Source organism: Monodelphis domestica, chromosome 1 (genome assembly GCF_027887165.1).
Source record: "Monodelphis domestica isolate mMonDom1 chromosome 1, mMonDom1.pri, whole genome shotgun sequence".
NCBI classification, from domain to species: domain Eukaryota; kingdom Metazoa; phylum Chordata; class Mammalia; order Didelphimorphia; family Didelphidae; genus Monodelphis; species Monodelphis domestica.
Window position 1 is genome coordinate 674,071,120 of NC_077227.1, and position 24,044 is coordinate 674,095,163.

At 37.0% G+C, this 24,044-nt stretch overlaps 2 protein-coding genes across 5 annotated transcripts in view; one reads left to right on the forward strand and one right to left on the reverse strand.

Annotated features, from left to right (window-relative positions):
* Positions 1 to 2,201, reverse strand: part of NDUFAF7 (NADH:ubiquinone oxidoreductase complex assembly factor 7) — a 28,556-nt gene extending 26,355 nt beyond the window's left edge. Inside the window, exon 1 of one of the 3 annotated variants that reach the window (XM_007477033.3) lies at positions 2,111 to 2,201. Coding sequence is in view for 1 of the 3 variants with exons in the window: in XM_007477032.3 (XP_007477094.1) it covers positions 2,016 to 2,073 (58 nt within the window). In the remaining 2 variants the exon portion in view is untranslated. Of the gene's footprint in view, positions 1 to 1,978 lie in introns of all 3 variants that reach the window. The other 2 variants (XM_007477032.3, XM_056795482.1) reach the window with 2 other exon arrangements.
* Positions 1 to 24,044, forward strand: part of CEBPZ (CCAAT enhancer binding protein zeta) — a 39,745-nt gene that overhangs the window by 10,284 nt on the left and 5,417 nt on the right. The window contains exons 1-12 of one of the 2 annotated variants that reach the window (XM_007477034.3): positions 2,281 to 2,448; positions 7,848 to 9,349; positions 10,891 to 11,122; positions 12,016 to 12,205; positions 14,571 to 14,659; positions 15,987 to 16,040; positions 17,120 to 17,222; positions 17,321 to 17,389; positions 18,639 to 18,705; positions 19,762 to 19,862; positions 22,899 to 22,941; positions 23,047 to 23,249. In XM_007477034.3, coding sequence (XP_007477096.2) covers positions 2,281 to 2,448; positions 7,848 to 9,349; positions 10,891 to 11,122; positions 12,016 to 12,205; positions 14,571 to 14,659; positions 15,987 to 16,040; positions 17,120 to 17,222; positions 17,321 to 17,389; positions 18,639 to 18,705; positions 19,762 to 19,862; positions 22,899 to 22,941; positions 23,047 to 23,249 — 2,821 coding nt within the window. Of the gene's footprint in view, positions 1 to 2,280; positions 2,449 to 7,847; positions 9,350 to 10,890; positions 11,123 to 12,015; positions 12,206 to 14,570; positions 14,660 to 15,986; positions 16,041 to 17,119; positions 17,223 to 17,320; positions 17,390 to 18,638; positions 18,706 to 19,761; positions 19,863 to 22,898; positions 22,942 to 23,046; positions 23,250 to 24,044 lie in introns of those variants that run through there. The other variant, XM_056795184.1, reaches the window with a different exon arrangement.

Genomic DNA, 24,044 nt, shown 5'->3' on the forward strand with positions numbered 1-24,044 from the left:
TGATTTCTGAGATCCTTTTCAGCTCCATTATTCAATAATATCTTTGGTGTAGCAATTTTCTATCACATTCAAATTTCATAATCTGTTCAGTAATTACTTAATTTATGGAAACTCACTTTGTTTCCAAGCCTATGACTTAAATGTTTATACAAATAATTTTTTTTCCCCATATGCCTATGATCTTCTGGAGGATATGCCTAGTGGAAGTGATAGACCTTAGTGACTTTTGGCCAAAGATGTAACCAACTCTCCAGATTTTGGGGGGCCAATTCATTATTCTGCAAAAAAATATATTAATGTGCCTATGGAGATACACTCTCCAATGATAACCATTTTCCTTGTTTTCCCACCTTTGATGATTGTGAGATGGGACTCCAGAGTGGCTTTAATTTCCATTTCTATTATTGCTGATATCACCTGAATAGTGGCTTAATGTATAGAAAACTGGCCTTGAGGTCAGAAAGAACTTAAGAGTTCATTAGGTAAGTTTGCTTGCGGAAAAACTCAGTTTATTCATCTGTAAAATGGGAATATTAATAATATGCACCTTCTAGGTTCATGAGAATAAAAAGGTAAAGTGCTTTGCAAACTCTAAAGCTTCATGTGAATAAAAATAGTATTTATGTAGCACTTTGAAGTTTGCAAGGCACCTTACAAATATATTATATTATATAATAAATTATACTCTACTATTACTATAATTTGTAAAGCATCTCACAAATATACACTATATGATAAAATATTCTAGGACTTGTGAAGTGTCTTACAAACATATCTCATGTGATTTCATGTTAAATCTATATCAGATTGCTTACCCTCTAAAGGAGACCAAGGAGGGAGTGAGGATCAGAAGAAGAGGGAGAATTTGTAACTCAAAACTTAAAGTTTAAAAATTGTTTTTACGTGTAATAGGGGAAAAATAAATTATTTTAAAAAACCAAACATATGATATAATAAACTCTACTAAACTATATATTATACTATGGTTTACAAAGTACCTCATAAAATATACTCCTATACAATAAGCTATACTATACAAACAATGAAACAAAACCATATGGTTAAATGAGATTATTATGCGTGTTATATTAGTATATTGCATATTATTAAATGAGATAATCCAAAAGCACTTTGCACAAAGTCAGGGCTAGGCAATGGGAGTAAAGTGACTTACCCAGTCACATAACTAGTAAATGTCTGCGGTTAAATTTGAATCTGGGACGTCTCCTCTGGGCCAGGCTCTCAACCCACTGAGCCACCTACCTATTATTATTACAGGCCTAATGTGTGCCTGGCACTGGCTCGGGGTTTGCAGATAAGAAAAAAGTTTCTACCCTCAAAAAGCTTACAATCCGATGGGGAAGAGAACATAAAAGGAAGCTGAAAGGGGGCACAATGAACATAAGAATGGAGTAAGTAGCTGGTGGCAAATGAAGAGATGGCTAGCATTTTGATCCCTCTATAAAGGGAGACTAAATAAAGGAGGGAAGAGTCTCTCATTTTTATCCTCACAACACTGTACAAGGAGGTCGGTGCTATTGTTATCCCCATTTTGTAAAGGACGAAACTGAGGTAGACAGCAACTGAGTGTCTTGCCCAAAGGGTCTAAATGAGGATCTTCCAGATCCCAAGCCTAGTCCCCTCGCTCCTGGAGGGTCATTCACGTCAACATTCTAAGCTTTTATTCCCAGATCCCTTTCCAGTCCCTGGCCAGCCCAATCTCGGAGAGGTGTAGACGGGTCCAGAGGGTCTGGGGGCTGCCCAAGTTCCTGGTCCTCGTCCCCTTCCTCTCCTCCACCTAATAATGACACTTGGAAAAGCCTACAAGAGAACGCGTGGATTACAAAAGAAGCCAATCCTACTACATTTTTTTTCCTCATCCACTTTCCAAAGCGGGAGGATTCTAGGGCAGACCCGGGGTTGCTCCCACAGTTCCCCTGCCAGTGGCCCCCCCAAGCCCCGCCCCCTCCCGCGTTACCGCAGCAACCGCAGCTGGGGCGGGGCCGAGTCTTAACCTGTGCGACAGGCGGGAGGCAGCAGAAGCCTCGCGCGGGCCCTCGCGAGGATACTCATGCCAAACGCGGAGATGCAGCACGCGCAGAGAAATTACCACGGCTGCCAAAGCTGTAGTCTCGGCAGTACCCAACCACACTTCAGCTCTTCCGCTCTCCCGGAATTCGGTCCCACCCCCTTGGCATCTGTCGCCGGAAGAAGCGTAGGGCGTCATCGTCTCTCGGAGGAAGTGACGCACGGAGAAAAGCGCCCAGGTGGACTAGAGCCATGGCTCCTCAGAAACCCCGCGTGGAGTTTCATCCCAAACGGCCCTGGGGTCCTGGGAAGGCGGAGAGGGAAGCGGCGGCGATCGAGGACGATGAGGACGATGATGGGGAAGATGGAGATGAAGATGGCTTCACTCTGGAGGAGGTGCTGCGACTCGGAGGCACCAAGGTAAGGAGACTTGGGCCCACGCGGTACAAGTGGCCCCACCAAAGGTTCCCTGGGGGAGCTAGAGAAGGGAGCGCGGGCGCGAAACAGGCCCTTTTCCAACGCTGCTCCTCCCACTATAGATAAACAAAAGATGTCCCGGATTCCACTTATGTTTGTCCTGGAAGGGTCTTCAGCTCTGCGGAACCAAACTGTTTGCCTGCTATTGGGATGAGGGTAGGGTCACCATCTCTTGTGGCAGAAGGGATAGAGGGAGGCGTCCAAAACTGGGACACAAGTCCTGATTTGCTGCTTTATGGAACTGTAGGGCCAAAAATCAAGTCAACAAGCATTTATTAACTGCTGTGTACCAGGCACCTTGACCTCCCCGCTGTGACAGAGGCTGGCATATAAGAAAAGTGCCAGACTGAAGAATGTGTGGGTGGAACAGATCTCCGCAGTGGGGAGGGGCATAAAGGGCAAAAAGGGAAATGGTAGAAAAAAAGAAAACATTAAAATTTTAATGGTGGCGAAACAGATAGTTGGGCAAGATGCCAACATAAGCAACTTAAGTACTAAGCAAAAGTCTTATAATTGAGATGGAGAGAGAAATTGCACACCTAATAGCAGACATGAAACATTTATGGTTCACAAGACATGGGCACACAAAACTGCATGGAGAAAAGCAAGGAACAAATTAAAACCTTTTTGGAAAATTTCTTAGCTTGCAGAATGAGTCTGTAGGGAGTGGAAAATCAAATGGCTAGCAAATCTTTAAAAGAACAATTTAGGTATCCAGCTCGTTCTGACAAAGTAGCCAAAGGATACATTTTTTTGCAAATGATCTTGAAACAGATACATTTATACATCTAAGGGGGGAAGAGAGAAGTGAGGGGAGAACTAACTTAAATCCAAAAGCCAAAGAATTTTTTACCTACCATCCAGACTATTATGACACTCAAAATACCAGTCCGGGGAAAGGGTTTAGCACAGATCACTACCAAAATATCATTGACTGTCTATTCCCTGAACCAGAAACTACAAAACAATCTAAGGGAGTGGGAACAGAAGAGTCTTTGATAGTGAAACATCATACAATTAGTTTTCAAACTGAAATTAACATGAACAAAAACCTTTCCTCTAAGCAAGCTGTTAGCTCACAGACAGCAGTGGTCCAAAGTAATACAGAGCTAGTTAATAATAGTGCATTGGATGAGAATGGAATAACTGAAGAGGGGATGGTAGATTATAACATCTACAAAAACTGAAACATCTACTAATTATACATGTGCATTACAAACCATGGGGCAAGAAAAAGTTCCGATGATAATAGGAAACCTGTGCCTTCAAACACCATAATAGCTAATATACAAGAAACTCCAGAACCATATCTTGGTATAGAAATGGGAGAACAAGATATCCACAGGATCAGTTGGGGGGAGTTTCTGAGAGGAAGCACCACGATCGTGTAGGGCAGGGGTCCCCAAACTTTTTACACAGGGAGCCAGTTCACTGTCCCTCAGACCTTTGGAGGGCCAGACTATAACAAAAAAACCTCACAGTGATATAGGGTCAAGTGGATCTGTATTGAAGTCATTCCCAGAAGATACCACAGAGGGAATGATTTCTATGTCAAAAGATTCAAAAGAGAAAGTCAGGTTGGCTGACCCTGGGTTTGGCCCCTTGACCACAGTTCAGACCCAAGACAAAGGAAGCTGAGGTAAAGTCTGACAGAGATTCAAAGTGCCTTTCTCCAGTTTCTCTTCAATTGGGAAATGTTAGGAGGAAAGATTTCCAGTCACAAACAGGAAAAAATGGTAACCCTCAGAAGAAAGTCCTATTCAATCTTCTCTCTTCTGCTTCTCTCAACTGAGAGACTAACTGCTCTACCAGTCAGAATCTTCTGCTCCTCAGGATTCCAATCTCCTGGGGCCCCTCCACCATCAAGGTGATCAGTTCCACACACTCTTTAGTCTGGCACTTTTCTCACCTCTGTCACATCACTCCCAGTCAGGTAGAGGAGACAACATTCAAACGATCATGCAAACAAGATATCTACAGGATCAGTTGGGGGGAGTTTCTGAGAGGAAGCACCATGATCATGTAGGGCAGGGGTCCCCAAAATTTTTACACAGGGGCCCAGTTCACTGTCCCTCAGACCTTTGGAGGGCCAGACTATAAAAACCGGGCAGCAGTATACACAGTGCGGAATCCCCTCCTCCAGATCTCCACTCACTATGTTGACATCTTCCATTGTGCAACCACGTAATCCTTTGCGCTGGGCCTCATTCTAAGACACCACACAAAGCATTATGTCACCAAAAGTAGTACAGTAGTACTGTACCTGAGCAACACTGCACTTTGTGTTGCCACCACATACAGTGTTCCTCTCACTGACCACCAATGAAAGAGATGCCCCTTCTGGAAGTGCAGGGGAGGGGCCAGATGGCCTCAGGGGGCCCCTGGTGTGGGGGGAGGGGATTGGACAGGAGATTTTAGCTGGAATTTGAAGGAAGCTCTGAGCCAGAGATGAGGAGGGAGTACACTCCAAGCATGAGGTATGAAAGTATCTGGAGTCTGGACATGCTGTCTTGAAGGGTCAAAGAATATGAGAATAGAGGAGGGGTGAAAGAGAAAGGTTATGAAAGGCATTGACAAACCAAATAGGATTTTATATTCCATCCTGGAGAGGATAGGAAGCCACTTAAGGAGATGACATGGTCAGACTTGTGCTTAAGGAAAACCAGTTTGATAACTAAGTGGGGAATGGACCAGAGTAAGAAGAGACTTGAGACAGGATGACCCCAGCAGGCAGCTTCAGTATCTAGGTGTGAAGTAATGAGAGGTTTGTTCCAGGGTAGTGACAATGTCAGGTGTAGAGAAAAGAGGGTGTACAAGAGAATTCATTGTGGTAGTAGAATATAGACGCTGATGTCAAATTTATTTATTTAACTATAAACTTTCTGTTAATTTTTTTTTGTTTTACATTTCCATCTGCCTTTCAGACATCTCAAACTGGATACTCAGTTGACAACTTTTGACATCTTAAACATGTTTAAAAAGAACTCATCTTTCTCCTCTTTCCCCCATACAAAAACCAAAACTCGACCTTTCTGAAGTTCCCTATTACTGTGGAGAAGACCACCCTCCTCCCTATCCTAGCCATCATCTTTGACTCCTCATTCTCACCCCTTTATCCAAGCTGTCACAAACCTATTATTTTGCCTATGCAACATCACTGGAATATGTCCTCTTCTATGTTACTGACCTCACATCTGCAGAGTGTCTCATCACATCATTTCCATCATTGTAGTATCCTGCTGGAGGGTCTCTCAAGTCTTTTCCCCACTCTATTCTATCTTCCACTTTGCCAACAAAGTGATTTTCCTAAAAGCATAGGTCTGACCATGTCACCTTGCTACTTAATAAACTCCAGGGGCTCCCTAGTGCCTCCAGGATCAAACTCTGAATCCACTTTTTGTCATTCAAAGCCCCTTATGACCTAGCCTCCCCACTTTCTTTATAGCTTTCCTATGTATTCTTCAATCCAGTAACACTGACCTCCTTGTTCTCAGAATCTTTCTGTTGGCTCTGGGCATTTTCACTGGTTCTCCCTCATGCCTGGAATGTTCTCTCTCATCCGTACCTCTTGACTTCTCTGACTGACTTCCTTAAGGCTCCAACTAAAATTCCTCCTACAGAGAGACTTTTCCAATACCTCTCAATACTGGTACCTTACCTCTGTTGATTATTTTCTATTTATCAAGTACCTTGCTTATTTGTACATATTTGTTTGCCTGTTGTCTCTTCCTGTAGGTAGCAAATTCCTTGAGGGCCAAGAATTCCTTTTTGCCTTTCTTTGTAACCCCAGTGCTTAGGACTTATTGATTGACTGCCTTGGCAATAGATTGGATATTGGAGGAGTGATACAGTGAACAGTGCAGATGATACCTAGGTTGTGAACCTGAGTGCTTTGGAAGATAGTGGTACCCTGAATAGTAATAGAAAAGTTAGGAAGATAGAGGAAAGATAGTTTAGTTTTGAACATTTTGAATTTATTATAAGTTGTCTATGGGGCATCCAGTTTGAGATGGAAGACTGGAGGTCAGAATAATTAGGACTACATAAGTATATCTGAGAATCATCAGCCTAGGATAATAATTGCATCCATGGGAGCTAATGAAGTCACCAAATGAAATAGTAGAGAAAGAGAAAAGGATAGAGCTTTGGGGGATACCTATGGATAGTTTACCTGGATGAAATTCCAGCAAAGGACTATAAGAGGGGATTATGAAATAAGTAGGAGTAATACCAACCCAGAGGGATCTTAGGTAGTTAGGTTGCCTAGTGGTTAGAGTGAAGGTTTGCGACTGCAAGTTCTCATAAAGAACTGAGTTCATATTTCCTCTCAGACACTTAATAATTGTACACCTTTGTTTAACCTCTGTCCGACTTATTTTCTACATCTGTAAGATAGGAGCATTAATAGCATTATCCCCCTCCCCCAGGGTTATTAGGAAGATAAAAGTATTATGTAAAAATTTTGCAACCCTTAAGGTGCTATGGTAAATTATTATTAAATTATTACTCTAGTTCTATTATATATATACATATTCATATATTATTACCTCGAATCATCTAGTCTAGCCCCATCACTTTTCTGCATGAAGAAACTTGAATACAAAGTGCTAAAATACTTGTCCATGTTAAAACTGTTTTGATAGTGATAATATTGATTGACATTTTTGTTGTGCTTTAATTCTTGTGCTTTGCCTTTATAAAGGCTGCTAGGTACAGTGGATAGAGCTCTGTGTTTGGAGTCAGGAAGATGAGTTCAATCAGTCTCCGATACTTAATAGCTATATGACCTTGGGCAAGTCATTTAACCTTTGCTTCTCTCAGTTTCCTCAACTATAAAATAAGATTGTTGTTCCCAGGGTTATTGTGAAGATCAAATGAATTGATATTTGTAAATTGTTGCATTGTCCACTCCTTCCCACAGCTCCCTACCCATATACTTTAATTAATTTTTTAGCAATAGAACTAAAATTTATATCCAGGTCCTTTGACTATACTAACATTATATAGAGAAAATTCAAACTTTTTTTGATCATTTCAGGATGGGGATTTGGGTAGAGAAATCAGGCAAATTGGTTTGACAGAATTCAGATAAAATAGTCCATACTTTGGAATTCCAGAGTTTGTAAACATATAGGTAAGAACTATCTATTGTGGTTGACTAGTTGTGTCAGATAACTTCAACCCTATATTCTAGAATAAACTTAAAGTATGTAGTTATAGCTAGTCATTTAAAAGGTTACCTTGATATACTAATTTAATAGTTACTAAAGATAAATGGGAAATATTTTACTTGAATTCTTTAAGTTTTTGATGATTTTTATAATTTTGTTGTGTTTTTGCAGCAAGATTATCTTATGCTGGCTACTTTGGATGAGAATGAGGAACTTGTGGATGGAGGCAAAAAAGAAATGATTGATGACCTTCAGCAGGGTGAACTAGAAGCATTTATCAAAAACTTGGGTGTATCCAACTATTCAAAGAATTTTCTATTAGAAGACAAAGAGCTTTCAGGAAACAAAGCCAATGATAAAGAAACTAAAAGATGTAAAATAGAAGAGAAAAAAAAAACTCCAGCAGAAGACAAAAAGGCACCAGCTAATAAGGACAAAAAGAGTTTGAAAAAGCAAGTACAAGTCATTGATGAAGGCAACAATACTAAACCAGCAGTAAAGAAAGATAAACAAGACATCTTTGAGTTTTATGCTAGACCAACATTGCTGATCAAACCTGGGGGGAAATGGTATGATCTAGAGTATACCAATGAATATTCCTCAGAAACTCAGTCCCAAGTTGCTGTATCTCAGTACAAAGCTTTGGCTCAGAAGCTGTATCAACATGAAATCGAGTTATTCAAAAGCAAGACAAGTAATCAGAAGGGTGGCTCCTCTTCTACATGGATGAAAGCTATAGTGTCATCTGGTACCCTGGGTGACAGATTGGCTGCCATGATCCTCCTTATTCAGGATGATGCTATCCATACACTTCAGTTTGTGGAGACCCTTGTGAATCTTATCCAAAAAAAGGGTAGCAAAGGGCAAAGTTTAATGGCTTTAGATACTTTCAAAGAACTACTTATTACAGACCTCTTGCCAGACAATCGTAAACTACGGACTTTTAATCAGCATCCTTTCAACAAACTAGAAAAACTGTCCAGTGGCAATAGGGACACAAGGGATAGGCGATTGATATTGTGGTATTTTGAACATCAGCTCAAACATTTAGTGGCTGAATTTGTGCAAGCTTTAGAAACTTTAGGTCATGACTCATTGATTGCAACCAAAACTCAAGCACTTAGAGTGGCTCATGAGATTCTCTCTAATAAGCCCGAGGAAGAAAAGGCCTTTCTTGTACAACTGGTAAATAAGCTTGGAGATCCCCAGAACAGAATAGCCACCAAAGCTTCCCATCTGCTAGAGACTTTACTTCATAAACATCCTAACATGAAAGGAGTCGTGTGTAGTGAAATTGAGAGGCTAATCTATAGAACAAATATTAGCTCCAAAGCTCAGTACTATGCCATTTGTTTCTTAAATCAAATAGTACTTTCCCACGATGAAAGTGTATTGGCTAACAAACTAATAACTCTTTATTTTTGCTTTTTTCGGACTTGTATCAAGAAAAATGATATTGAGTCTAAAATGCTTAGTGCCCTTTTAACTGGAGTAAATAGAGCTTATCCATATGCCGAAATCAGTGATGAAAAAGTGAAAGAACAGCTTGATACACTATTTAGAGTGTTACATCTTGTGAATTTTAATACCAGTGTTCAAGCCCTCATGTTGCTTTTCCAAGTAATGGATTCTCATCAGACGATATCAAATCGATATTATGCTGCCTTATACAAGTAAGTGACCTTCAGTTTGTAAATGTAAATATGTGACTTGAGCCTAATTCAGTGCTTCAGCAAATGTTTATTAAAGTCCCTGGATATTTTGCTAAAAGCTTTATGTTCTTTGTAGGAATTTGCCTTGGAAAGAATAACAAGTCTTTTGACCATCATGAGTTTTTACCTTCTGTGGTCTATAGAATTTTATATTCATACTTTGGTATTTAATAGATTGAAAAAAATTTATTTTGATTCAGTGCTTTAAAACAACCTACAAAAAGCAAAGTTAGCAGCTTACTTTTCTTGAGTTCCTTGTATTGCAATTTGCCAAGATGTCATAGAATTTAGAGATAATCTCATTCAACCCCCCTCATTTTATAAGTGAGGAAACTAAGTAGTGTGTACCAGATTTGGAGTCAGAGGGCCTGAGTTTTTAGAATCCTGCCTCTGTTGTTAGACAAGTCATTTAACCTCTTCTGACCTTAGTCTCCTCTGTAAAATAAGAGGTTTGGACTAGCTTCAACTAATCTGAAGGGTCTCTTCCATCTCTAAGTAATTGATTTCCCAAAAAAAATTGTTTTTGTAGCTTTGATTTGATAGTATAGGGTGTCTATTCATGTGTCTAAGTATGAAATAATTTTATTTTGACAAACCAATTTGAGATTTATTACTCACTAACCTGTTATTCATTTTAACAGCTAAATCCATTGTTTCCTATTGTTCTTGTTTGCAATATAAATTCTTACTTTACAAAAAGATCTTAAAAGAGGAGTTATCTTCCTAGTTGTGACATTAATTATAGCATGGTGAGAACCGAAGAAGTTTAAAGCCTACCTGATCTTCATTTTATTGTTAGGTGTATTAGAAAAATCAAGTATCAGTGAAATAAGGTGAGTTAGTGGGCAAAGTATTTCAATACATTAAAATGTGATTACTGAGGTCTTTTTAAGATTCTTTCTATTGTCTGAAATAAGGCATACTTGCTAAAGGAACAATAGCACTTCGTGTTGTTATGATGTGTTTGTTCATGGCTTGAGAGTGAAATACAAGATGGAATAGAGATTTCGAACTTTTGAATGAAGCAAGGATCATAGTAGCAAAGAATGGAGAGATTTCAGAGCAAGGGAGTTTGGGCTCAAGTTCCTTGAATAGGTAAAGGGCTCAAGAACAGATGTGGTAAATGAAGAAAATCATTTCAGGATTCAAAATGACCAGTAGGCATAAGGGTAGGTTTTTGCACATAGTTTTGGCTTCATCATGCCAATGTTCAGTGACTCCATGGCAGGATATAATGCCAAGGGTGGAGACCTATGCACCATTTAATGCTCCTGTGGTTTTCTGATCCCTTCCTTTAACTTGATATTTCTGTCATTGATTTTCTTCTACATCTTTTAGAAAAGTCACAACCCCATAGCCTAGGACATCAGTAAAGACAAGAAATCCATTCTTATAACCATTAACCGCATTTTTTAACCATATTGGGTTAGATGGTACCTGGAATAAATTTTTGCTACATAAAATACTTTGTGAATAAACATAATTGATATTTCATTCTACAGGAAGCTGTTAGATCCAGGTTTGCTCTTATGTTCCAAGCAGTCTATGTTTCTTAATCTTGTCTACAAGTCTCTGAAAAGTGATGTAGTTCTACGTCGGGTAAAGGCATTTGTGAAGAGGTTGCTTCAGGTCACTTGTGGACAGCTGCCACCATTCATATGTGGAGCTCTATACCTTGTGTCTGAGATCCTTAAAGTAAAACCAGGACTACGCACTCAACTGCATCATCATCCGGTACATTTTAAAACTTTTTCCTTGAAAAATTGAGGCCTGAAGTATAAGATTGGCTTTTTTGAACTTGTGTGTTTTTGATGGTAGCTGTTTTTTCTGTCTTTTGCCATTTTCTAAGCAAAGTATTTGTTCACAGAAGTCTCCAGGTGAAACGATTTTTCGTGCCACTGGACCCAGGCTTCCAACACCGAGAGAGTGGGACTGTCTCTGTGCAATGACTTTTCCACTTAAATCTCCTTCACCCACAAGTGTCTTTGTGCACTCATCTATACACCATAGATGAAAACACACAAAGACAATTGTCATCCTCGGTTACCGAGAGACTACTACCATTTGTTCACAAATCTGGTCAATATAAAAAAACCTTTTGGTCTAGTAATAAGATACTTTCCAAAATTTCTAGAGCCTCACAATTATAGAATCAAAATCTAGAAACAATGTTGTAGTTTTTTCTGTTTACACAAAATCTAATAAAGGGTCACCTTTTTGGAAGAGAGTAGCAGTTTAAGAATTGTGTCTATTTATAGGGAATTCCTAGGGAGGAAACTTCTATCAGTTCAAAATAGCACCTGTTCTGCAATGTAATTAATAGTCCTAGAGAATTTTGTGGGGGGCCCTTAAGAGTTTGTCACATAGCTTGTATATATCAGAGGCGGGACATATACCCACTCAGGTTGTTCTGCCTGCTAGGCTGGCTCTCTAGCTGGCTCTCTAGCTACAATTCTATGCTTAATCTCATTTACCAATCAAAAATTACAAGAAATGTTCTTCAAAGTTTTCCATTTTTAAATAGCTTTTAAACCTTATAGCCACTACAAAGTTGATTTCAAATATTAAAAACCCATACAATTCTAGACTAAATTAAAAATGATTTTGAAAAACCATTCTTATGTTAGGAATCTGATGAAGAAGAAAATTTTTTGGACTTAGATGAAGATGACGGTACTGAAAAATTTACAGATGCTGATAAGGAAATCGAAACAAATGCAGATGAAGAAATAGACAAGGATAAGAACACAACTGAATGTCTTGCAGAGGAGAACAAATCAGGTTCTGCCTCTTGGGTTCATCTTAAAAATTTGGAAGGTAAGTTTTTATAATGAAGGTGTAGAATTAAATGCATCAAACATTTATTAAATTGTACCTCCTCTATACTTGACATTGGGGAAACAAAGAAAATTGCCTTTGCTTTTGATCTACTTGATAGAGCCACTACAGAACACAAATATGCAGTATAATTACTGTAAGAAGGGGCAGATGTCATGTGAACCGAGCCTTGAAAGAAGATCATAATCCCAAAAGGCAAAGTTGAGAGAGAGTGCATTTCAGATATTTATAGCCTGTGTAGAGGTACTAAGGAGAAAGAGAATGTCATATATGAGAAGTAGCAGCTAGTTTGGTTGGAATACAGAGTACACAAACAGGAGTCATGGAAAGTCATTCTGGAAATACAAGTTAGAGCCAGATTGTGAAGTATTTTTTTATTCAAAGATATTTCATTTTCTCAATTATATGTAATAACAATTTTCAACATATGTCTTCTGAAATTATAAGATCAAATTGTCTCCTTTCTCTTGGAGATGGTAAAGCAGTTTTATTTGGGCTATACATTATCATGCAAAATATATTGCCATATTGGTCATTGTTGTATAAGAATTCTCATAAAACCAAAATCTCAAAATAAAACCATAAATAAACTAATGTAAAAAATAGTATGCTTTGATCTGCATCTTACTCCAGCAGTTATTTCTCTGGAGGTGGATAGCATTCTTTATTATTAGTCCTTCAGAATTGTCCCAGATCTTTTCTAGGAGGAGCTAACTCTTTCACAGTTGATCTTCATTGTTGCTGTTACTGTGTACAATGCTTTCCTGGTTCTGCCGATTTTGCTTTGCACCAGTTCATACAGATCTTTCAGCCTTTATCTGAAATCATCTGAATTAACATAGTTCCAAATTGCCCTCCAGAATGTTTGGATCAGTTTACAACTCCACCAACAATACATTAGTTTTCTAATTTTGCCACATACCCTCCAACACTTACAACTTTATTTTACTGTCATATTGGCCAATCTGATAGAAAGTACTTCAGAGTTGTTTTAGTTTGCATTTCTCTTAATTAAGAGTGATTTTAAAATAATTTTTCATATGATGGGCAGGATAGTGGACATGGGCAAAATTGTGTTGGCAGCGGTGTGGAGGATTAATTAGAGACAGGAGACACCTGAGGCAATACCAATAGCCTGGACAAGAGTAACTGAACTGGACAAAGGGAAATGTGTTTGTGATATCATGGAACTAAAATCTGTAATAGTTGTGGAGGGTGAGAGAGGAGCAGAGAAAAAGTACAAAGTTGCAAACCTTGCCCATCATTCAGCTGTAATACATAAAACGGTTTTCAATCTTCAAATAACATAAATTGCAATTATGATGGTGGTTGTTGAAGGATAACTAGTCTTTGGGCAAAAGAAGGGCAGTCGGAAACAAAATAAGTAGCTTTCAGGCAGAAGATAATGAAGTCTTGAACATTCTGAAATTTTGAAATGGCCGTGAAATATTAAGGTAGAGCTACACCTTTGATGATACAGAACTGGAGCCAGATAAAGTAACAAAGTTTTTTTTATTTTTTTAATAGATAACTTTTATTTTTATATCAGTTATATTCCGCATAATATCTTTTGCTTTTGTCCACTTTCAGAAAGCTATCTTTTACAAGAATAAGAAAGAGAAAAAAAATAGATCAGCAAAATTAACCAATACATTAACCAAATCTAGCATTCTGTGCATATAAGCAGTGTGCCACACACATAGCCTTTGACTTCTGCATGCAAAGAGTGGGGTGAATTCTCATGTCACCTCTTAGGAACCAGTCTTGGTCCTTATAATTGCGTAGTATTTACCTATGGTTTTGGTGGTCTAAGTCTTGATTTACATCTTTGTAATCATTGTGTATCTCACTTCCCCAGATGTTCACGTTATTTTGTAACATCATATTTATTTCTTAGTTTGTAGCAATATTCCATTACAGTCATATAATATGGTTTGTTTAACTTTTCTTTAATCAATGAGCTTCTACTTTCTTACTATTTCTTTGGTACTGCAAATAAGTGCTGCTATAAATACTTTGTGAGTGGTTCATTTTGTAGTTTTGAAGGGCAAGCTCTTGAATTGGCAAAATTAGATGGTATGTGGAGTGCTCCTAATTTGAGTGATAGGTTTTTTTTTTTCTTTCCAAGCCTGATATTTCATTGGTGTATGGAAACTAATTCCAAATCAGCAATTCATCTATAACTTAGAGCATTTGAGAATTAATTGAAGGTATTGAGAGACTAAGTGCTTTGCTCATGGTCATACCTCTAGGATATGTCACAGGCCCTGTGGTATAGTGAAGGATAAACTGGCTGTGGAGCTGAGAAGTTTAATTTGGAAATTATTACTTTGTATTTTTTTAGGTGGAAAAAATGTAAATACCTATGATCCATTAAATCGAAACCCTTTGTTTTGTGGAGCAGATAGTACAAGTCTTTGGGAACTCCGAAAGGTAGAGTGTTCTCAAATTTTCATTTAATACCATTATGCTTTAATTGAAGTAAGGTTAATACCTTAGAGTTCTCCTTTTTTCACTATTTTATTCAGTGATTTAGAAAAAAATATTCTGTGCAAATGCAAAGGATTTTTTTAGTCATTTGTGTTATTGCTTATTTGGTTTTAAACTTTGGATAAGATGATGTGACTGACTAATATTTTATTTCAATAGATAAAAAGTTATCCTCTTGAAAGATGTATTTAATGTTGAAAAATTACTCTTAAATTTTCTATTTGTTGGAAAAAGAGTATGTCAGTGGTTCCTGATATTTTCTTAGTTGCATTTTTTCCATATTGATAAAGTCCAAAAATTTTTTTCCCACACCCCTGATATCTTCCCCCCTCCCCCCTTTAGTTCCCTTATGTGCTATCATGGTAGTTAACTCCAGCAATTGATCTAAGTCTCTATATGGTCTAAACAGGACCCATCATTTAACTATGATTTTTGACTGAATGTCATGGAACATTATAATCTCTAAAAAATTATGGAGTATTATTCAGAGGTTAGTGGAGAGGCATGTGGCCTGTAAACTGTTATGACAGCAAGAACTTGAAAGAACTAGAGTAAAAGATGGATTTTTTTCTGTGGTAAGGGCAAAGGATGATCTGCTTATAGCCTGTGTGCTAACCCTAGTATCCTCAGTCTGTCGTGAAACAAGAAGGTCCCCTCTCCCCTTTCTCCTTCTCCTCTGCCAGGAGAACTGGGGAGAGGATGCAGACAAGAACTACACAGAATAGGTGAGCATGGCTGGTTTGTAGTCTGCATTCTTCACAGAAGAAAATACCTTCACAGAAAGGAAGGCACAGTGCCATTTGATTTATTTTAGATTAAATGATGAATTTAAATTTCTTTTTAGAATGAATTAAAAAATTATAGGGATGAACATATAAGTCAGAGATATTTTGCACAAGTACAGTAAATTGTTTTTGTGAAGTTAATTTTTATATGACACTAGCTATTTTTAAGGATATATTCAACTTAACAGAAGTAATAAAATTGCCCTGTTTTTGTGTTTGTCTGAATGTCCTCTTCTTCCCATCCTTTCTTAAATAAGTATTGGTTCCATTAAATGCCAAATTCCCTTAATTTATGAAAATGGAATTTTTCATAAGTCATATTTTATATGTTGAGAGAGTTCATCCACTTAAAGGAATCCTTTTTTTAAATAAATGAAAGAATTGTTTAAATCACCCTTTGTTTCATGATTTGCAAGTTCAGATTGCCTTTTGCCTGATGACCTAATATTAGAAATCTTAAAGTTTATAAACTTTTTGCCTTTTAGCTTTCTGAACATTTTCATCCATCTGTGGCTCTTTTTGCAAAAACTATTTTACAGGTAAGTCTGCAACAATAAATAAAGGAAAGGAAAAAAAATTAAGAGGTATATTTCTAATTTTCTACTAGGTAATCACAAATAGACCCACATTATCTTTTCACTAGAGAAATCAGCATCTTTCAGTACTGATTGATGTGAGCAAATTGCCTGTTAAATACAAAATAGCAAATAAAATTTCCTGATCCAACAGCTTGAACATTGGTCCTACTGCTGACTAACCCCACTGTGAGCATATTTCCTCTCTGTGACATAAGGGGATTGATGTTCTAGATCCCTTAAGTGGGTACCTTCTCTCCGCTCTGCCCGCTTTTCATCTTCTTTTTTGTGTTCTCTTCCTTTACTAATGTTAGCTCCTTGAAAGTAAGTATTGCCTTTCTTTTTCTCATGTTTGTATTTGTGTTTGCATTCTCAGTGCTTATCATCTCTTCTATCCATTTATCTATCCTTCCTTTGTAATCGCACACCTACACAAACCAACACAAGTTGAGTTCTTTTTCCCTAGAGGATTCCAAATGGAGACTGTTCAAAGAGGTGGTATGAGGTGCCCTAATTTGATCAGATCACTTCATCTCCCTTATGTTCAGGTCCCTCATCTTGGGATGAAGCTTTGCACTAAATCTCTTGGTCCTATGGTCCATTCAGGAAATGATAGCTTGTGCCTTTACTACTTATCCTGGACTATACATGCACCATCTTGTGTTCCATATAGCTAAATGAGGAAGAAAAATAATGGGTGTTATTCCCATTTTTCTTATAAGGAAACTAAAGTTCATTGAGGGTCAGTGACTTGCCCAGGGTCACAATAGCTGCTAGAGTAAGGGAACTCATATTCTCATCTTTTTTTGAATGTTATGTTTATTTTACCTAAACCACTCCCACTCCATTAGAAATAGAGTGGGGCTGGTCTTTTGGATGGGACAAAGAAGAGTAAGGTTAGTAGTCTCCTCTCTTATAATCAGTAGCCCTATCTTTAATTCAGTATCACTCTTTCTTTCTTAAAATTGTGTGTGGTCATAAATTTCCTATTTGAATTCAGTTCTTAAGTGGTTTTAAGCTTTTTGCTTGTTTCCTGGTTATAGGGGGATTATATTCAATATTCGGGAGATCCATTACAGGATTTTACACTAATGAGATTTTTGGATCGATTTGTATATAGGAATCCAAAGCAGCATAAGGGGAAAGGTGAGTGCTTCCTTATGGGTTAAAGGATTTAGTTTTCAAATTTTGTGTCTAAAGGCATGTAATTACTTATATTTTATTAACTTACATTTTAATTTTAGAGAATACGGATAGTGTTGTGATGCAGCCAAAAAGGAAGCATTTCATGAATGACTTGCGGAATCTTGCCGGTGAGTATGAAGCTTGAATCTATAGATAGTTACAAAATGATTGCATGGATTTTTGTTTGTATTATTTTGCATAGTAAAGTGACTGTTATTCCTATCATTGGAAAAGAGTGGTTTAACCCAAAACTTATTCTCTAGAAAAAGAAAATGTATAAAAATATACCAGGTCTGCTTCCCAGACTTTCTGTTTTGGCCTAGACAAGTCTTGTAATACCAACCTGTATTATATTGTAATACAGTACTATAAATAAGTCACTAAATGTTACTACATAATACCAACCTACTATATAAAAGCCTATTAGAAAAAAGGCAAAGTTGGCATTTTTATGTTCATATCAATTTAAATTTTTTATTTTAGTCAATTCTTGGATATTTTATGTTTAGATTTTTATAACTAGGCAGATTTAATGTTCTAATTACTTAGTGTTTAGTAAGCTAGCTCATAGTACTTACTTTTTTATTTCAATTTGGCATTCTAAAAATTTCTCCCATTCTTTACATTAATACTCTTTTCAGAGTCTGAGATAAGGGAAACACTAAATTATTTCTTTAGTTTAGATAATGTTTTTGTATGGATCTATTTTTGTAGAGAAGACTTAATTTTTTCATTCTTAAGATCTAAAGATAATTTCATAGGTCTTAACATATTTTCTTAGTTGAAAATAGAATCATGGTTATGATATTAGTTTTAACAGCAGAATATATTGTCTCCTTGATTATAACATAAATTAAGATATTGTATTGATAGCATTTTTGATAGCTTAGTTCAGGTAGATAATTGTGTAGAAAATCAGTTAAAGATTTGAAAGAAAATACCTTAAATTTTAGTTTTTCTTTTGAAAACAAAGTGATCTTAAGGCACATAAAGTTTTGTGACAGACTCATTATCTTATTTATTGCTAAGTAGTTTTGCTTTAAGTCTTAGATCACCCTCCCACCTCAAAAAAAAAAATGTGTTTCAGGAATCAAGACCCTTTCTAGTACTTATTGACTCTTGACTGATTTGGGGAGTGGGTTAGGGTTAACCCTCTCTCTACCCTTAGTCTACTTCCAGCTCTTCTAGACTTCTGTTTTGTTTTGTTTTGTTTTGTTTTGTTTTGTTTTTTGTCATTTTTGAGACCTGTGTAATATTCCATTTACTAAAAATTGTTGTGTTCATTCAGTAATATCAGGACTTTTTTGAAAGAATTATTATTGAAATAAGATGTTTCTCTTTTAATGAACTAGAAATAAAGCTTCTTTTATTTTATAGTGAACAGTAAGGAATTCCTTGCAAAAGAAGAAAGCCAAATACCAGTGGATGAAATTTTTTTCCATAGGTAATATAGTTTTCTCTGCTATTTTATTCTTGATTTGGATTGGTTTAGACATTTTTGAAGGGATTAGTGTAATGCTTATTTATCAAAATGTCCTGATAATTTGTAGAATCAATTATGAGGCATCAGTGGCAATGAGGTATGAGGAAACAGATTAATAAGATGTTTATTTTTTAAAGATAAATATGAGAAAGTTTAGTAAACCCTAAAAGGTTAGTTTCTGCAAGTAGCATTTTGAAGTCATAGGTTATGTAATTAATTTAAAAGCTTCAATCTGAAGATCTGCTTCAGATTTAAGTGATTTAAATAATTAAAATGTTCTTTGTGTCCAGAAGCATAATCCTTAGAATGGGGTTATTTAAAAGCAAAGTAACAGCTTAATCCTATAAGATTCATCTGCTATTTTCTAATAATGGTCATGGTGCTAGTAATGTTTGCTTTATTATTAATTATACTGGGTGGTCATACTTATCTTCACATGTTTCATGAGAACAAATTAAAGTTTATTTGAAAACCTCTTGGTTCCCAAATGCACTAGGCCCACCTAATGCTTTCAACAACATTCATGAAAAAAGCACTATTCCTGGACTCACAAGGCCTGAGTTTGATTCTTGAGCCCCAGTTTCCTCATGTGATATATAAATATGAGCTATTATAGTTGTATTGATGTTGATGTTTAAGTTGATTATAGGCTAGAACTGAAGCAGTCTTTCATTTTACTTAGAAGACCATTAGAGACTAATATTCCAAAGAATTGAGAGAATTTTTTTAATGTGTTCCTTAAACCTAACACTTTTATCTATTTTACTAGTTAATTTTAGCATAGTCTTGATAAAGGCAGCTTTTGTAGCCATGAAAATCAGTATATATCCACCACCAAGTATATGAATACCTTTAGTTAAAATGTACGTCATTAAGATCTCCAGAAGTGACCGATCTCGTAATCTTACCTGTTAGTAGATAAAGCGTTCATGTTGCTTCATTTGATGTGTAGGATTGGCAGTATGAACTGAGGCATACCAACATAGCAACATAGAACATAAGCATATCTTATTTCAGATATTACAAGAAGGTTGACAAAGAAAAACGTAAACGTCAAATATCTTCAGATGATGAAAGTGTAGAAGATGTGGATGATGAAGAATTTGAGAAGATACTTGGTTTGTAGTATTTATTTTTGTGAGAAAGTGTTTTTATTTGCTTTATTAATTTAATCTTATTTGACCTTGTCCCCCTCCTAGCATAGCCCAAGATGAAGTGAATGGAGAGGCACTGTCTTCCAGATCATTTGCCATGCAAGTGGATGGACAGCCTTTAGAGCTTGCCTATCAGTTCTTATTTCTGTGACAAGCTACAAATGGGCCCAAAATTAAACAGGGAAGGAGTGGGCTAGGCTATAGGTGGTTTTTTAACCAACTCTCACACTTCTCCCCAAAGTCAAAGAGTTCTCGTTCATACCAGTATTTTTCCAATGATGCTGAATGACTGCAAATCATGGAACCAACCCTTTGGTTTCCAAAAAACCTAGGCTAGGGATCTTGTAAAGGACAAACATGAAACATGATAGACATGAGTAGGCTTCATGTAGCACATTACTAGGGAAGGGATAGACGAGTGCAGCAGAGCCTCTTCATCAGAGAAGTAACTAGAAAAGGCAAGCTAGTAATGTGATCTGAGAGCAATGACAGACAAGATAATACTAATTTTCTCATCCTCAAGTTAGGAGAACTTGAGAAAATCCCTTAGGCTGTGTACTTATTTGTCCTTTGCAGTTGCCCCTATTCTTTCTCATATCTCTTCCCTGGCTCTGTGCTTTATACAACCCATCATTGTTGCTTGTAATCACATGACCATGTAGGACATTTTGTAAGTTTATGGGGTTCATTGCCAGGAGAGATTTAATGAGAGTATAAATGCAGTTAGCAGTCATCAGGATTTTTCTCCTTTGTCCTCCTTTCTTCTGTCTTGTGGTCATGCTATCTGGGACCATACTTTAGAACAGTGGTTCTCAACCTTTCTAATGCCGTGACCTCGCAATACAGTTCCTCATGTTGCGGTGACCCCAAACCAAAAAATTATTTTGGTGGCTACTTCAAAACTGCAATTTTGCTATAGTTATGATTCGGAATGTAAAATACCTGATATGTATTGTGTATTCTCATTGCTACAAATCAAACATAATTTAAACATAGTGATTAATCACAAAACAATTTTTAATTATATGTTGAGAAATATTAATCCAGCAGGATAATCCAGCCTGAGCGCTGGAGCGGGAGGTAAGTCCTGCTTGGGGAGGGGGTCCACAGATGCTACCTTCTTCCTGTCGTCTCCCTCCAGCTCAAGCTGAGGCTTCACTTTGCCGGGGTTACTCGGCTCCATTATCCGCTCCAGGACTCGTTCTTAACCCCTCCGGAGCTAGCACCCGGGTGTTGTCTCTGGGTCTCTGTTTGAGTCCGGTCTAGGCGGAAGGCTGCTGATAGGTAACTAATATTAGTATAATGTGCGGGCAGCAGGGTCCCCGTTCTTTCTGAGATCTTGCTGTAAAGTAGCGCGATTTCTCAGTGGCTTTAGGTGACCCCTGTGTTTTGGTTGTTCAACCCCCGCCGGGGTCGCGACCCACAGGTTGAGAACTGCTGCTTTAGAACAAAAAGTAATTTTTTTCCTGCCTAGGCTTTTTCATTCTTGAAGCTGTAGCTAACAACCCTGATCCACTTAACAAATAGTTATTTTATGCTTAGGGTTCCTGCATCTTACTTCATTCATGTGAAGCAGTCAGTGTTATCCATTGCCTTTAAGCTCTAAGATCCTTGTAACATTCCAAAAGATAGTTGAAATTCTCTGCCTTAGTATGTATCTTATCACAAAAGAATGCCAAATTATGTATAGCCTATATGAAATCTGTAATTTAGATAGAGGTTCTTAGTGGAAGACGATATCTTAGGTTACCCCATTCCTTTCCTATTCTTTAAATGTGAGGGCCTCTAAATCTTGTCCTTGTTACTCTTCTGTAGTCTTTCTCTTGGCATTATCTACTCCCACAGATTCAGTTGCCTCTATGTAAACATCCTACAGCTTCTGTGTCCTATCTTCAGCCATTCCCTAAAGTTCAAGTCTTATATCTGAAATTGGTCTCATTTTCATTTCAATACCTGGTTCCCCACTAATGCTTCACATTCAACCCATGTTCAAAACTTGATTCAGCAGCTTCTCCCTTAAAAATTTCTTCCTTTTTTTTGGCTCTCCTGAGACAGTCGTCTTTTAGTCATCTCTCTTCTTCCTCACCTACCCCCCTAAAGTCAATAACTTGGAAGGTACCATTCATTACCTTTGCCTCCAGTCATCTCCAACTTTCTAATCTTCTCCAGCCTGTACTTAGTATATACTCTTACCTGTTATTGTTTAGACAATACATTTGTAGTAACCTCCCAACCATTTTTTCTTTATTCTTAAATTACCATTGCCATACTAGATGGGTGATCTTAGGAAAAGAGTCCAATTCTTGATTACAAACTATGTGTAATCAGAGACCCATTTTAGTCTACTTAAAGTGAAAGTACAAACATAGCCCATTTTAATTCTTAATCTGTACTATACAAAAGGATTTTTAAAAATATGTTTTAAATAGAAATTTCTAGAAAATGAAGGAAATAGTAACACTTGGATATTTGATAATCCTGGCTTTTGAATTAATTTTATCTAGATTCTTTTGAACTAGTTGTATTTTCACTATAATTAAGTCCACCATAACACAGTATCACAAAAAAGCTTTGATTTCCCAACAACCTGTTGTTCTGTTTGCATTAATTGTCAGCCTCACTTAAATCCAATTTATGCATGAGTCAGAACATACTGCCAGTGATGTGATTTTGGTCCTCCTTGAATACAAAGGACAATAACCAATCATGTGTTTTATATTTATATATATTGTCATTATTAGAGGATAATAAAACTAAGTGATCTGGAACTATAATTGTACTTAAATTGTGCAACAAATCATTACTTTTCTCACACCACCATAAGTTGCAGGATTCTGTTGGACAGATATCACTATCAACTTCAACAAAACATTTATTGAGCCTTATAAAAGTAACTAAATCATAGGATGGATTCACATCTATTTGTAAGTGAGAAAGTTATAAAATATATTTATGTCTTATTCTTTGTTTCATATTTGATCTTTGTTTCTTTTCCTGCAGACACATTTGAAGAGGATACTAAGGATGACCTTAATTTTGCTGGGTGAATTACTTTTTTTCCTCTATTTGCTTATTTTATTGTTTTCATTTAATATGACAGTGTTGCCTCTCTCTCTTTCTTTTTTTAACAAAAAGCTTTTGTTTTTAGTAATGTGAAAAAGAAAACCAAAAAGTCTAAGAATACCCAAGAGGATGAGGAATCAGACTTGGAAGGTAGTGATGATGATAACTTCAATGATTTGGATGATGAAGAGATCTCCTTGGGTAGTATGGACGAAGAATTTGAAGAAGTTGATGAAGCTGGAGGTACATTCATGGATGTGCTAGATGAAGAAAGTGAAAGCATTCCAGGTCAGTAGGTGTCTTTGGATGATAAGGACTTTGACTTGAGATATTTAGGGAACTTGTTAGCTTTATTTTTCCTGAAGTTTATAAAGCTTTTGCCCAAGTAGCTTCCCTAAAAGCTTTTTTCCTTAGCATCTTATAAACTTTGATTTCTTTAGTTTCCTTTCTTCAACCACAAATCATTTTGTCTCCTGTTTTCCCACAATGCGCCATGATGGAATTGATTCTAATCAACATTTTCACATAATGATGATAATTCTAATGCTATAGGTAAGGGAAATGATAGCTTCATTTTTTGGTGGAGAAATTGAGACCATTGTAAAGGAAATTGCATACAGAATTGATTTCCATAAGATGACTTGTATTCTTGTCTCCTCTCTTTCCTCTATCCCCTTCTTATTCCCAAACATTATTCTCTAACTTCATTTTACAGTGATATGACCAGTTAAGCTGTTCATAAGTTGTCAGAGAGGGCTAAAATTTAGGTCTTGTCAGCTATCATGACACATGCCAGGAAAGGCTTGGGATACAGGAGTTTCTGTACCACACTGCTTCTTGGAAAAGTAGAATGCTGACATGCATGAACAGGGTAAAACCCTGCCAAAAACTAATGACTTTTGTAATGAGTGCTTTTACATACTGCATATTTCAGTTCATTTCCTGTGTTCCCTCTGAGGCCCGTACTGTGTGTGCATTACATTGCCTAGGCTGCATTTGGAGTGAGATGACCTATATTCCCATTCCCTTTTTGGCACCTTGCTTCTCTTGGCCTGTTTCCTTATTAGAAGACTGAGGGGTTTG